This window comes from Salvelinus alpinus, chromosome 6, assembly GCF_045679555.1.
Source record: "Salvelinus alpinus chromosome 6, SLU_Salpinus.1, whole genome shotgun sequence".
Classification (NCBI taxonomy): domain Eukaryota; kingdom Metazoa; phylum Chordata; class Actinopteri; order Salmoniformes; family Salmonidae; genus Salvelinus; species Salvelinus alpinus.
In genome coordinates, this window is record NC_092091.1 from 80,969,599 (window position 1) to 80,985,586 (window position 15,988).

The 15,988-nt window shown below is 44.9% G+C and overlaps 1 protein-coding gene across 1 annotated transcript in view; it reads right to left on the reverse strand.

Moving 5' to 3' along the window:
• dnah6 (dynein, axonemal, heavy chain 6) overlaps positions 1 to 15,770 on the reverse strand; it is a 174,425-nt gene extending 158,655 nt beyond the window's left edge. Inside the window, exons 1-5 of the mRNA XM_071408196.1 lie at positions 15,472 to 15,770; positions 15,100 to 15,294; positions 14,334 to 14,617; positions 11,368 to 11,635; positions 5,385 to 5,519 (exon numbers count right to left, since the gene is read on the reverse strand). Coding sequence (XP_071264297.1) covers positions 5,385 to 5,519; positions 11,368 to 11,635; positions 14,334 to 14,617; positions 15,100 to 15,294; positions 15,472 to 15,735 — 1,146 coding nt within the window. The 5' untranslated portion in view covers positions 15,736 to 15,770. The remainder of the gene's footprint in view (positions 1 to 5,384; positions 5,520 to 11,367; positions 11,636 to 14,333; positions 14,618 to 15,099; positions 15,295 to 15,471) is intronic.
• Between the last annotated feature and the right edge of the window lie 218 nt (positions 15,771 to 15,988).

Here is a 15,988-nt window from a genome sequence, read left to right on the forward strand (position 1 = left end):
GGGACAGACACATCACGTAAAGGGACAGACACACGTGATGTAAAGGGACAGACATAGTGATGTAAAGGGACAGACATAGTGATGTAAAGGGACAGACATAGTGATGTAAAGGGACAGACATAGTGATGTAAAGGGACAGACATAGTGATGTAAAGGGACAGACATAGTGATGTAAAGGGACAGACACACGTGATGTAAAGGGACAGACACACGTGATGTAAAGGGACAGACACACGTGATGTAAAGGGACAGACATAGTGATGTAAAGGGACAGACACACGTGATGTAAAGGGACAGACACACGTCACGTAAAGGGACAGACACACGTCACGTAAAGGGACAGACATAGTGATGTAAAGGGACAGACACACGTCACGTAAAGGGACAGACATAGTGATGTAAAGGGACAGACACACGTGATGTAAAGGGACAGACATAGTGATGTAAAGGGACAGACACACGTCACGTAAAGGGACAGACATAGTGATGTAAAGGGACAGACACACGTCATGTAAAGGGACAGACATAGTGATGTAAAGGGACAGACACACGTGATGTAAAGGGACAGACATAGTGATGTAAAGGGACAGACACACATCATGTAAAGGGACAGACACACATCATGTAAAGGGACAGACACACGTCATGTAAAGGGACAGACATAGTGATGTAAAGGGACAGACATAGTGATGTAAAGGGACAGACATAGTGATGTAAAGGGACAGACACACGTCATGTAAAGGGACAGACACACGTCATGTAAAGGGACAGACACACGTGATGTAAAGGGACAGACACACGTCATGTAAAGGGACAGACACACGTCATGTAAAGGGACAGACATAGTGATGTAAAGGGACAGACACACGTGATGTAAAGGGACAGACATAGTGATGTAAAGGGACAGACACACGTCATGTAAAGGGACAGACACACGTCACGTAAAGGGACAGACATAGTGATGTAAAGGGACAGACACACGTCACGTAAAGGGACAGACATAGTGATGTAAAGGGACAGACATAGTGATGTAAAGGGACAGACATAGTGATGTAAAGGGACAGACATAGTGATGTAAAGGGACAGACACACGTCATGTAAAGGGACAGACATAGTGATGTAAAGGGACAGACATAGTGATGTAAAGGGACAGACATAGTGATGTAAAGGGACAGACATAGTGATGTAAAGGGACAGACACACGTCATGTAAAGGGACAGACATAGTGATGTAAAGGGACAGACATAGTGATGTAAAGGGACAGACATAGTGATGTAAAGGGACAGACATAGTGATGTAAAGGGACAGACACACGTCATGTAAAGGGACAGACATAGTGATGTAAAGGGACAGACATAGTGATGTAAAGGGACAGACATAGTGATGTAAAGGGACAGACATAGTGATGTAAAGGGACAGACACACGTCATGTAAAGGGACAGACACACGTCACGTAAAGGGACAGACATAGTGATGTAAAGGGACAGACACACGTCACGTAAAGGGACAGACATAGTGATGTAAAGGGACAGACATAGTGATGTAAAGGGACAGACATAGTGATGTAAAGGGACAGACATAGTGATGTAAAGGGACAGACACACGTCATGTAAAGGGACAGACATAGTGATGTAAAGGGACAGACATAGTGATGTAAACGGACAGACATAGTGATGTAAAGGGACAGACATAGTGATGTAAAGGGACAGACACACGTCATGTAAAGGGACAGACATAGTGATGTAAAGGGACAGACACACGTCATGTAAAGGGACAGACATAGTGATGTAAAGGGACAGACATAGTGATGTAAAGGGACAGACATAGTGATGTAAAGGGACAGACATAGTGATGTAAAGGGACAGACACACGTCACGTAAAGGGACAGACATAGTGATGTAAAGGGACAGACATAGTGATGTAAAGGGACAGACACACGTCATGTAAAGGGACAGACATAGTGATGTAAAGGGACAGACATAGTGATGTAAAGGGACAGACATAGTGATGTAAAGGGACAGACATAGTGATGTAAAGGGACAGACACACGTGATGTAAAGGGACAGACATAGTGATGTAAAGGGAAAGACATAGTGATGTAAAGGGACAGACATAGTGATGTAAAGGGACAGACATAGTGATGTAAAGGGACAGACATAGTGATGTAAAGGGACAGACACACGTCATGTAAAGGGACAGACATAGTGATGTAAAGGGACAGACACACGTCATGTAAAGGGACAGACACACGTCATGTAAAGGGACAGACACACGTCATGTAAAGGGACAGACACACGTCATGTAAAGGGACAGACACACGTCATGTAAAGGGACAGACACACGTCATGTAAAGGGACAGACACACGTCATGTAAAGGGACAGACATAGTGATGTAAAGGGACAGACATAGTGATGTAAAGGGACAGACATAGTGATGTAAAGGGACAGACATAGTGATGTAAAGGGACAGACATAGTGATGTAAAGGGACAGACATAGTGATGTAAAGGGACAGACATAGTGATGTAAAGGGACAGACACACGTCATGTAAAGGGACAGACATAGTGATGTAAAGGGACAGACACACGTGATGTAAAGGGACAGACATAGTGATGTAAAGGGACAGACATAGTGATGTAAAGGGACAGACATAGTGATGTAAAGGGACAGACATAGTGATGTAAAGGGACAGACATAGTGATGTAAAGGGACAGACACACGTGATGTAAAGGGACAGACACACGTGATGTAAAGGGACAGACATAGTGATGTAAAGGGACAGACATAGTGATGTAAAGGGACAGACACACGTGATGTAAAGGGACAGACATAGTGATGTAAAGGGACAGACATAGTGATGTAAAGGGACAGACATAGTGATGTAAAGGGACAGACATAGTGATGTAAAGGGACAGACACACGTCATGGAAAGGGACAGACATAGTGATGTAAAGGGACAGACATAGTGATGTAAAGGGACAGACATAGTGATGTAAAGGGACATACATAGTGATGTAAAGGGACAGACACACGTCATGTAAAGGGACAGACATAGTGATGTAAAGGGACAGACATAGTGATGTAAAGGGACAGACACACGTCATGTAAAGGGACAGACATAGTGATGTAAAGGGACAGACATAGTGATGTAAAGGGACAGACATAGTGATGTAAAGGGACAGACATAGTGATGTAAAGGGACAGACACACGTCATGTAAAGGGACAGACACACGTCACGTAAAGGGACAGACATAGTGATGTAAAGGGACAGACACACGTCATGTAAAGGGACAGACATAGTGATGCACGTAAAGGGACAGACACACGTGATGTAAAGGGACAGACACACGTCATGTAAAGGGACAGACACACGTCATGTAAAGGGACAGACACACGTGATGTAAAGGGACAGACACACGTGATGTAAAGGGACAGACACACGTCATGTAAAGGGACAGACACACGTCATGTAAAGGGACAGACACACGTGATGTAAAGGGACAGACATAGTGATGTAAAGGGACAGACACACGTCACGTAAAGGGACAGACATAGTGATGTAAAGGGACAGACACACGTCACGTAAAGGGACAGACATAGTGATGTAAAGGGACAGACATAGTGATGTAAAGGGACAGACATAGTGATGTAAAGGGACAGACATAGTGATGTAAAGGGACAGACACACGTCATGTAAAGGGACAGACATAGTGATGTAAAGGGACAGACATAGTGATGTAAACGGACAGACATAGTGATGTAAAGGGACAGACATAGTGATGTAAAGGGACAGACACACGTCATGTAAAGGGACAGACATAGTGATGTAAAGGGACAGACACACGTGATGTAAAGGGACAGACATAGTGATGTAAAGGGACAGACATAGTGATGTAAAGGGACAGACATAGTGATGTAAAGGGACAGACATAGTGATGTAAAGGGACAGACACACGTCATGTAAAGGGACAGACATAGTGATGTAAAGGGACAGACATAGTGATGTAAAGGGACAGACATAGTGATGTAAAGGGACATACATAGTGATGTAAAGGGACAGACACACGTCATGTAAAGGGACAGACATAGTGATGTAAAGGGACAGACATAGTGATGTAAAGGGACAGACACACGTCATGTAAAGGGACAGACATAGTGATGTAAAGGGACAGACATAGTGATGTAAAGGGACAGACATAGTGATGTAAAGGGACAGACATAGTGATGTAAAGGGACAGACACACGTCATGTAAAGGGACAGACACACGTCACGTAAAGGGACAGACATAGTGATGTAAAGGGACAGACACACGTCATGTAAAGGGACAGACATAGTGATGTAAAGGGACAGACACACGTGATGTAAAGGGACAGACACACGTCATGTAAAGGGACAGACACACGTCATGTAAAGGGACAGACACACGTCATGTAAAGGGACAGACACACGTCATGTAAAGGGACAGACACACGTCATGTAAAGGGACAGACACACGTGATGTAAAGGGACAGACACACGTGATGTAAAGGGACAGACATAGTGATGTAAAGGGACAGACACACGTCACGTAAAGGGACAGACATAGTGATGTAAAGGGACAGACACACGTCATGTAAAGGGACAGACATAGTGATGTAAAGGGACAGACACACGTGATGTAAAGGGACAGACACACGTCATGTAAAGGGACAGACACACGTCACGTAAAGGGACAGACATAGTGATGTAAAGGGACAGACATAGTGTAAAGGGACAGACACACGTCATGTAAAGGGACAGACACACGTCATGTAAAGGGACAGACACACGTCACGTAAAGGGACAGACACACGTCATGTAAAGGGACAGACATAGTGATGTAAAGGGACAGACATAGTGATGTAAAGGGACAGACATAGTGATGTAAAGGGACAGACATAGTGATGTAAAGGGACAGACATAGTGATGTAAAGGGACAGACATAGTGATGTAAAGGGACAGACATACGTCATGTAAAGGGACAGACATAGTGATGTAAAGGGACAGACACACGTCACGTAAAGGGACAGACACACGTCATGTAAAGAGACAGACATAGTGATGTAAAGGGACAGACATAGTGATGTAAAGGGACAGACATAGTGATGTAAAGGGACAGACATAGTGATGTAAAGGGACAGACATAGTGATGTAAAGGGACAGACATAGTGATGTAAAGGGACAGACACACGTCATGTAAAGGGACAGACACACGTCACGTAAAGGGACAGACACACGTGATGTAAAGGGACAGACACACGTCACGTAAAGGGACAGACATAGTGATGTAAAGGGACAGACACAGACACACGTGATGTAAAGGGACAGACACACGTCATGTAAAGGGACAGACATAGTGCGTACCTCCTCCAGCTGTTTGTACTGAGCCTCCTGGAAGTCCTCCAGAGTGTATGTGTGGTCTTTCTGGATGTGACAAAGCCCCATGTCACTGATCCTGTAGCACATCTCTCTGATGTTCAGCAGCGCCGGACGCAGAGGCTGGAAACACACACAGCTGTTACTGGTCCTCCCTATTATCTTAAAGTAACTACCTTGGTTGTGTTCCATTATATGAACATCTCATAGGGAAGACAGGATTGTTTCAATAATCTTAAGTAACATTCAGACAACATGAACCAGCCCAAACACATACTGCAGGTTAATGGTACGGACCATTTTGACTATAAACACATACTGCAGGTCAATGGTACAGACCATTTAAACTATAAACACGTACTGCAGGTCAATGGTACGGACCATTTAAACTATAAACACATACTGCAGGTCAATGGTACGGACCATTTTAACTATAAACACATACTGCAGGTCAATGGTAAGGACCATTTAAACTATAAACACATACTGCAGGTCAATGGTACGGACCATTTTAACTATAAACACATACTGCAGGTCAATGGTACAGACCATTTAAACTATAAACACGTACTGCAGGTCAATGGTACGGACCATTTAAACTATAAACACATACTGCAGGTCAATGGTACGGACCATTTAAACTATAAACACATACTGCAGGTCAATGGTACAGACCATTTAAACTATAAACACGTACTGCAGGTCAATGGTACGGACCATTTTAACTATAAACACATACTGCAGGTCAATGGTACGGACCATTTAAACTATAAACACGTACTGCAGGTCAATGGTACGGACCATTTAAACTATAAACACGTACTGCAGGTCAATGGTACGGACCATTTAAACTATAAACACATACTGCAGGTCAATGGTACGGACCATTTAAACTATAAACACATACTGCAGGTCAATGGTACGGACCATTTAAACTATAAACACATACTGCAGGTCAATGGTACGGACCATTTTAACTATAAACACATACTGCAGGTCAATGGTACGGACCATTTTAACTATAAACACATACTGCAGGTCAATGGTACGGACCATTTTAACTATAAACACATACTGCAGGTCAATGGTACGGACCATTTAAACTATAAACACATACTGCAGGTCAATGGTACGGACCATTTTAACTATAAACACATACTGCAGGTCAATGGTACGGACCATTTTAACTATAAACACATACTGCAGGTCAATGGTACGGACCATTTTGACTATAAACACATATGGTCTTGTCCTGACCAGGAAACACTACTGGACCCAACAATACCACCACCTCATTGTCCTGACCAGGAAACACTACTGGACCCAACAATACCACCACCTCATTGACCTGACCAGGAAACACTACTGGACCCAACAATACCAACACCTCATTATCCTGACCAGGAAACACTACTGGACCCAGCAATAACACCACCTCATTACCCTGACCAGGAAACACTACTGGACCCAACAATAACACCACCTCATTACCCTGACCAGGAAACACTACTGGACCCAACAACACCACCACCTCATTATCCTGACCAGGAAACACTACTGGACCCAACAATACCACCTCATTGACCTGACCAGGAAACACTACTGGACCCAACAATACCACCACCTCATTATCCTGACCAGGAAACACTACTGGACCCAACAATACCACCTCATTATCCTGACCAGGAAACACTACTGGACACAACAATAACACCACCTCATTACCCTGACCAGGAAACACTACTGGACCCAACAATACCACCTCATTGACCTGACCAGGAAACACTACTGGACCCAACAATACCACCTCATTATCCTGACCAGGAAACACTACTGGACACAACAATAACACCACCTCATTACCCTGACCAGGAAACACTACTGGACCCAGCAATACCAACACCTCATTATCCTGACCAGGAAACACTACTGGACCCAACAATATCACCACCTCATTGACCTGACCAGGAAACACTACTGGACCCAACAATACCACCACCTCATTGACCTGACCAGGAAACACTACTGGACCCAACAATACCAACACCTCATTACCCTGACCAGGAAACACTACTGGACCCAACAATATCACCACCTCATTGTCCTGACCAGGAAACACTACTGGACCCAACAACACCACCACCTCATTATCCTGACCAGGAAACACTACTGGACCCAACAATACCACCTCATTGACCTGACCAGGAAACACTACTGGACCCAACAATACCACCTCATTATCCTGACCAGGAAACACTACTGGACCCAACAATACCACCTCATTATCCTGACCAGGAAACACTACTGGACACAACAATAACACCACCTCATTACCCTGACCAGGAAACACTACTGGACCCAACAATACCACCTCATTGACCTGACCAGGAAACACTACTGGACCCAACAATACCACCTCATTATCCTGACCAGGAAACACTACTGGACACAACAATAACACCACCTCATTACCCTGACCAGGAAACACTACTGGACCCAGCAATACCAACACCTCATTATCCTGACCAGGAAACACTACTGGACCCAACAATATCACCACCTCATTGACCTGACCAGGAAACACTACTGGACCCAACAATACCACCACCTCATTGACCTGACCAGGAAACACTACTGGACCCAACAATACCAACACCTCATTACCCTGACCAGGAAACACTACTGGACCCAACAATATCACCACCTCATTGTCCTGACCAGGAAACACTACTGGACCCAACAATACCACCACCTCATTATCCTGACCAGGAAACACTACTGGACCCAACAATACCACCACCTCATTGTCCTGACCAGGAAACACTACTGGACCCAACAATATCACCACCTCATTGACCTGACCAGGAAACACTACTGGACCCAACAATACCACCACCTCATTGTCCTGACCAGGAAACACTACTGGACCCAACAATATCACCACCTCATTGACCTGACCAGGAAACACTACTGGACCCAACAATACCACCACCTCATTGACCTGACCAGGAAACACTACTGGACCCAACAATACCACCACCTCATTATCCTGACCAGGAAACACTACTGGACCCAGCAATACCACCACCTCATTGACCTGACCAGGAAACACTACTGGACCCAACAATACCAACACCTCATTATCCTGACCAGGAAACACTACTGGACCCAGCAATAACACCACCTCATTACCCTGACCAGGAAACACTACTGGACCCAACAATAACACCACCTCATTACCCTGACCAGGAAACACTACTGGACCCAACAACACCACCACCTCATTATCCTGACCAGGAAACACTACTGGACCCAACAATACCACCTCATTGACCTGACCAGGAAACACTACTGGACCCAACAATACCACCTCATTATCCTGACCAGGAAACACTACTGGACCCAACAATACCACCTCATTATCCTGACCAGGAAACACTACTGGACACAACAATAACACCACCTCATTACCCTGACCAGGAAACACTACTGGACCCAACAATACCACCTCATTGACCTGACCAGGAAACACTACTGGACCCAACAATACCACCTCATTATCCTGACCAGGAAACACTACTGGACACAACAATAACACCACCTCATTACCCTGACCAGGAAACACTACTGGACCCAGCAATACCAACACCTCATTATCCTGACCAGGAAACACTACTGGACCCAACAATATCACCACCTCATTGACCTGACCAGGAAACACTACTGGACCCAACAATACCACCACCTCATTGACCTGACCAGGAAACACTACTGGACCCAACAATACCAACACCTCATTACCCTGACCAGGAAACACTACTGGACCCAACAATATCACCACCTCATTGTCCTGACCAGGAAACACTACTGGACCCAACAACACCACCACCTCATTATCCTGACCAGGAAACACTACTGGACCCAACAATACCACCTCATTGACCTGACCAGGAAACACTACTGGACCCAACAATACCACCTCATTATCCTGACCAGGAAACACTACTGGACCCAACAATACCACCTCATTATCCTGACCAGGAAACACTACTGGACACAACAATAACACCACCTCATTACCCTGACCAGGAAACACTACTGGACCCAACAATACCACCTCATTGACCTGACCAGGAAACACTACTGGACCCAACAATACCACCTCATTATCCTGACCAGGAAACACTACTGGACACAACAATAACACCACCTCATTACCCTGACCAGGAAACACTACTGGACCCAGCAATACCAACACCTCATTATCCTGACCAGGAAACACTACTGGACCCAACAATATCACCACCTCATTGACCTGACCAGGAAACACTACTGGACCCAACAACACCACCACCTCATTATCCTGACCAGGAAACACTACTGGACCCAACAATACCACCTCATTGACCTGACCAGGAAACACTACTGGACCCAACAATACCACCTCATTATCCTGACCAGGAAACACTACTGGACCCAACAATACCACCTCATTATCCTGACCAGGAAACACTACTGGACACAACAATAACACCACCTCATTACCCTGACCAGGAAACACTACTGGACCCAACAATACCACCTCATTGACCTGACCAGGAAACACTACTGGACCCAACAATACCACCTCATTATCCTGACCAGGAAACACTACTGGACACAACAATAACACCACCTCATTACCCTGACCAGGAAACACTACTGGACCCAGCAATACCAACACCTCATTATCCTGACCAGGAAACACTACTGGACCCAACAATATCACCACCTCATTGACCTGACCAGGAAACACTACTGGACCCAACAATACCACCACCTCATTGACCTGACCAGGAAACACTACTGGACCCAACAATACCAACACCTCATTACCCTGACCAGGAAACACTACTGGACCCAACAATATCACCACCTCATTGTCCTGACCAGGAAACACTACTGGACCCAACAATACCACCACCTCATTATCCTGACCAGGAAACACTACTGGACCCAACAATACCACCACCTCATTGTCCTGACCAGGAAACACTACTGGACCCAACAATATCACCACCTCATTGACCTGACCAGGAAACACTACTGGACCCAACAATACCACCACCTCATTGTCCTGACCAGGAAACACTACTGGACCCAACAATATCACCACCTCATTGACCTGACCAGGAAACACTACTGGACCCAACAATACCACCACCTCATTGACCTGACCAGGAAACACTACTGGACCCAACAATACCAACACCTCATTACCCTGACCAGGAAACACTACTGGACCCAACAATATCACCACCTCATTACCCTGACCAGGAAACACTACTGGACCCAACAATATCACCACCTCATTGTCCTGACCAGGAAACACTACTGGACCCAACAATATCACCACCTCATTGTCCTGACCAGGAAACACTACTGGACCCAGCAATACCAACACCTCATTATCCTGACCAGGAAACACTACTGGACCCAACAATATCACCACCTCATTGTCCTGACCAGGAAACACTACTGGACCCAACAATACCACCACCTCATTGTCCTGACCAGGAAACACTACTGGACCCAACAATACCACCACCTCATTGTCCTGACCAGGAAACACTACTGGACCCAACAATATCACCACCTCATTGACCTGACCAGGAAACACTACTGGACCCAACAATACCACCACCTCATTGTCCTGACCAGGAAACACTACTGTACTCAACAATACCACCACCTCATTATCCTGACCAGGAAACACTACTGGACACAACAATACCACCACCTCATTATCCTGACCAGGAAACACTACTGGACCCAACAATAACACCACCTCATTACCCTGACCAGGAAACACTCCTGGACCCAGCAATACCACCACCTCAATATCCTGACCAGGAAACACTACTGGACCCAACAATACCACTACCTCATTATCCTGACCAGGAAACACTACTGGACCCAACAACACCACCACCTCATTGACGATGAACAGGTGCTCCTGCAGGGACTTCTTGCACGTGTTGATCTTCTTGGAGCGGACGTTGGTCCTCCACACTCTGAAGGCCTTCCACCTCCTGAAGAGGGCGAAGGCCGGGATGGCCAGGAGGCGGCGGTGGCATCGGTACTCATGCTCCCAGCGCTCTAAGGGCAGGAAGTCCATCTCTGCGTCAGAGATGCAGGTCACACCCTGCTGGCTGATGGTAGAGTAGTCCTGCTTGTTGATGTTCTCATACGTCACTATCCTGGGGGGAAAGGTCAAAGGTGAGAGTTCGGGATGGGTAGTGAGAATAAGGTTGTAGGTTTATATATTTGATAGAGAACTTGGGAGTTCAAATGTTTGCGTGAGTGTGTGTGAGTGTCTGTGTCGTCTCTGTGAGTCCCAATAATCCCTCTTTTGTTCTGAAGTGTACACTCGTTCACTACTTCCCACAATCTAAAAGCAATGAATTGGTGCTGGTATGGGTTAGAGGCAGTTTCCAACATGTTTCTTATACCAGGCAGTCCTTCCCATTAAAATGAATGAAGGGAAGTGAACAAGGATAAATGGAATTAGAGATCATTGGGAAGTAGCATCTTTCTCTTGTTGACGTTGCTCTTACTTGAAGTTATAAGCATCATATCTGATGTAGGTTATGGTGTGTGTTTCTCCCTCTCTTACTTGAAGTTATACACATCATATCTGATGTAGGTTATGGTGTGTGTTTCTCCCTCTCTTACTTGAAGTTATAAGCATCATATCTGATGTAGGTTATGGTGTGTGTGTTTCTCCCTCTCTTACTTGAGGTTATAAACACCATATCTGATGTAGGTTATGGTGTGTGTTTCTCCCTCTCTTACTTGAAGATATACACATCATATCTGATGTAGGTTATGGTGTGTGTGTTTCTCCCTCTCTTACTTGAAGTTATAAACATCATATCTGATGTAGGTTATGGTGTGTGTGTTTCTCCCTCTCTTACTTGAAGTTATAAACATCATATCTGATGTAGGTTAGGGTGTGTGTGTTTCTCCCTCTCTTGAAGTTATAAACATCATATCTGATGTAGGTTATGGTGTGTGTGTTTCTCCCTCTCTTACTTGAAGATATAAACATCATATTTGATGTAGGTTATGGTGTGTGTGTTTCTCCCTCTCTTACTTGAAGATATAAACATCATATTTGATGTAGGTTATGGTGTGTCTGTTTCTCCCTCTCTTACTTGAAGTTATAAACATCATATTTGATGTAGGTTATGGTGTGTGTGTTTCTCCCTCTCTTACTTGAAGATATAAACATCATATTTGATGTAGGTTATGGTGTGTCTGTTTCTCCCTCTCTTACTTGAAGTTATAAACATCATATCTGATGTAGGTTAGGGTGTGTGTGTTTCTCCCTCTCTTACTTGAAGTTATAAACATCATATCTGATGTAGGTTATGGTGTGTGTGTTTCTCCCTCTCTTACTTGAAGTTATAAGCATCATATCTGATGTAGGTTATGGTGTGTGTGTTTCTCCCTCTCTTAGTTGAAGATATAAACATCATATCTGATGTAGGTTATGGTGTGTGTTTCTCCCTCTCTTACTTGAAGTTATAAGCATCATATCTGATGTAGGTTATGGTGTGTGTTTCTCCCTCTCTTACTTGAAGTTATAAACATCATATCTGATGTAGGTTATGGTGTGTGTTTCTCCCTCTCTTAGTTGAAGATATAAACATCATATCTGATGTAGGTTATGGTGTGTGTGTTTCTCCCTCTCTTACTTGAAGTTATAAACACCATATCTGATGTAGGTTATGGTGTGTGTTTCTCCCTCTCTTACTTGAAGTTATAAGCATCATATCTGATGTAGGTTATGGTGTGTGTGTTTCTCCCTCTCTTACTTGAAGTTATAAACATCATATCTGATGTAGGTTATGGTGTGTGTGTTTCTCCCTCTCTTAGTTGAAGTTATAAACACCATATCTGATGTAGGTTATGGTGTGTGTGTTTCTCCCTCTCTTACTTGAAGTTATAAACATCATATCTGATGTAGGTTATGGTGTGTGTTTCTCCCTCTCTTACTTGAAGTTATAAACACCATATCTGATGTAGGTTATGGTGTGTGTTTCTCCTTCTCTTAGTTGAAGTTATAAACACCATATCTGATGTAGGTTATGGTGTGTGTTTCTCCCTCTCTTACTTGAAGTTATAAACACCATATCTGATGTAGGTTATGGTGTGTGTTTCTCCCTCTCTTACTTGAAGTTATAAACATCATATCTGATGTAGGTTATGGTGTGTGTGTTTCTGCCTCTCTTACTTGAAGTTATAAGCATCATATCTGATGTAGGTTATGGTGTGTCTGTTTCTCCCTCTCTTACTTGAAGATATAAACATCATATCTGATGTAGGTTATGGTGTGTCTGTTTCTCCCTCTCTTACTTGAAGATATAAACATCATATCTGATGTAGGTTATGGTGTGTCTGTTTCTCCCTCTCTTACTTGAAGTTATAAGCATCATATCTGATGTAGGTTATGGTGTGTGTGTTTCTCCCTCTCTTACTTGAAGTTATAAGCATCATATCTGATGTAGGTTATGGTGTGTGTGTTTCTCCCTCTCTTACTTGAAGATATAAACACCATATCTGATGTAGGTTATGGTGTGTGTTTCTCCCTCTCTTACTTGAAGTTATAAACATCATATCTGATGTAGGTTATGGTGTGTGTTTCTCCCTCTCTTGAAGTTATAAACATCATATCTGATGTAGGTTATTGTGTGTGTGTTTCTCCCTCTCTTACTTGAAGTTATAAGCATCATATCTGATGTAGGTTATGGTGTGTGTTTCTCCCTCTCATACTTGAAGTTATAAGCATCATATCTGATGTAGGTTATGGTGTGTGTTTCTCCCTCTCTTACTTGAAGTTATAAACATCATATCTGATGTAGGTTAGGGTGTGTGTGTTTCTCCCTCTCTTACTTGAAGTTATAAGCATCATATGTGATGGAGCTCTTGGGTGCGGCAGAGGTCATGTACAGGAAGCCTAGGTGAGGGTTGTTCCGGATGATTCTGACGATGTCCGGCGGGGAGCGTATTTTGGCACGGATCACATCCTCTGCCGAGCTGAAGATGAGGGGGTGACTGGCTGGGAGAGGGAAGGGGGAGTGGAGGAAGGATCCGGTGGGGGAGGGCTTTGTGGACTTGGAGGAGCGCGGGCGTTTGGGGGGAGAGGGGGAACACAGGGTACTCTGGGTCATCTGAGCCTGGAGGGAGGAAGCAGTGACAGTCAGTTAGACTTTTATTTATTTATTTGACTTTGAAAAGCATCATGAACAGCTGAAAGGGGACTTTGTACTACGTCTCTTGACAACAAAAGAGACAGATATTGATTGTGGACTGCATTCTTCTGTGGCTCAATGAGGTTGATGGAACTACTGGTTAAAACAGAAAGGCTATGAGTTTAACAGTTGTCTGCCCCGTATCGGTCCACTGTGATACCTCTCAGCTTCAGAGAGATCAGAGAGCGAGGAGGCATCAGAGAGCGAGGAGGCTATAGGGAGGGCTAGTGACGGACAGAGCACAGCTCAGTATCTGCCTCCCACCGTCTACAATCAATCATTTTATTTCAGAACATGGCTGTATATCACTAGTGAAATCATGGTTAAGACAATCTTGATTTCAAATGAAACCATGTCAAATCTGCATGACGTCTGTCTGTCCAGCAGAGCCCTTCTCAGTCTTCCACCTGTTTCTCCTTGACGTGGTCAGGCAGCTCAGGGAGGTGCAGGGTGGAGCTCTGTCTGTCAGGGGCCATGTCCATCCACTCTACCCCAGCAAGGGAGGGCGACGGCGGCTTCCAGCCCGACTGGATCAGCCTCTCCCGGTTCTGCCTGTGGATGAACTCTGGCTGCTTGTGGTCCTGGTACTTCTTCAGGACCGGCTGAATGAGAGAAGATGTGTAAATAGAGGTGTTTATGTGCTTATGGGGCGGTTGATGTCTGGGATGGTTATGAGAACAAAGGCTGATATTTAGAACACATTACTGTGAGCAAACAGTGTTTACAAATGGCTGGGTCCCCATATTCCTCTCTCTTTTTCACACACACCCCCCACCCACCAGTATCTCCAGCGGTACGGGTCTCTGCCCTGCCCTCCTGCGTTCCTGGGCCTTGGTGGTGTGTGTGAAGACCAGGGCGTCAGGGTTGCGTTGTGCCTGGCTCGGGGCTACTGAGATCAGCCTGGCTCTCAATGCCTCTGGGTCTACATGGCCCAGAGACATGGCGAATGGGAGGGTCATCTTCTTCTGCCGGGCCCCAGCCACCTCCTCTCTCCCTGGGCCAGCCTTGCAGCGAGGGGACCCCTTCTGGGAGAACGAAGACATGGTGGCCTCAGATAGACCCTGGGAGGCAGACTGAGTGGATACTGTGTGTGGGGGTGAAGGAGAGAGTACAAGGAGAGGGAGGTGGGAGAACGATAAGCTCTCCCTTTCGTTTTGGTCTATTAACTCGTGTCAAAGCAAACTATAATAGCATGCAAGTCATCTTACACATAACTGACATGCAATATAACGTTCAATCAAAAAGTTCTAAACAAACATAGCCAACAACATCCACTAACGCGGAGACGGTTATATA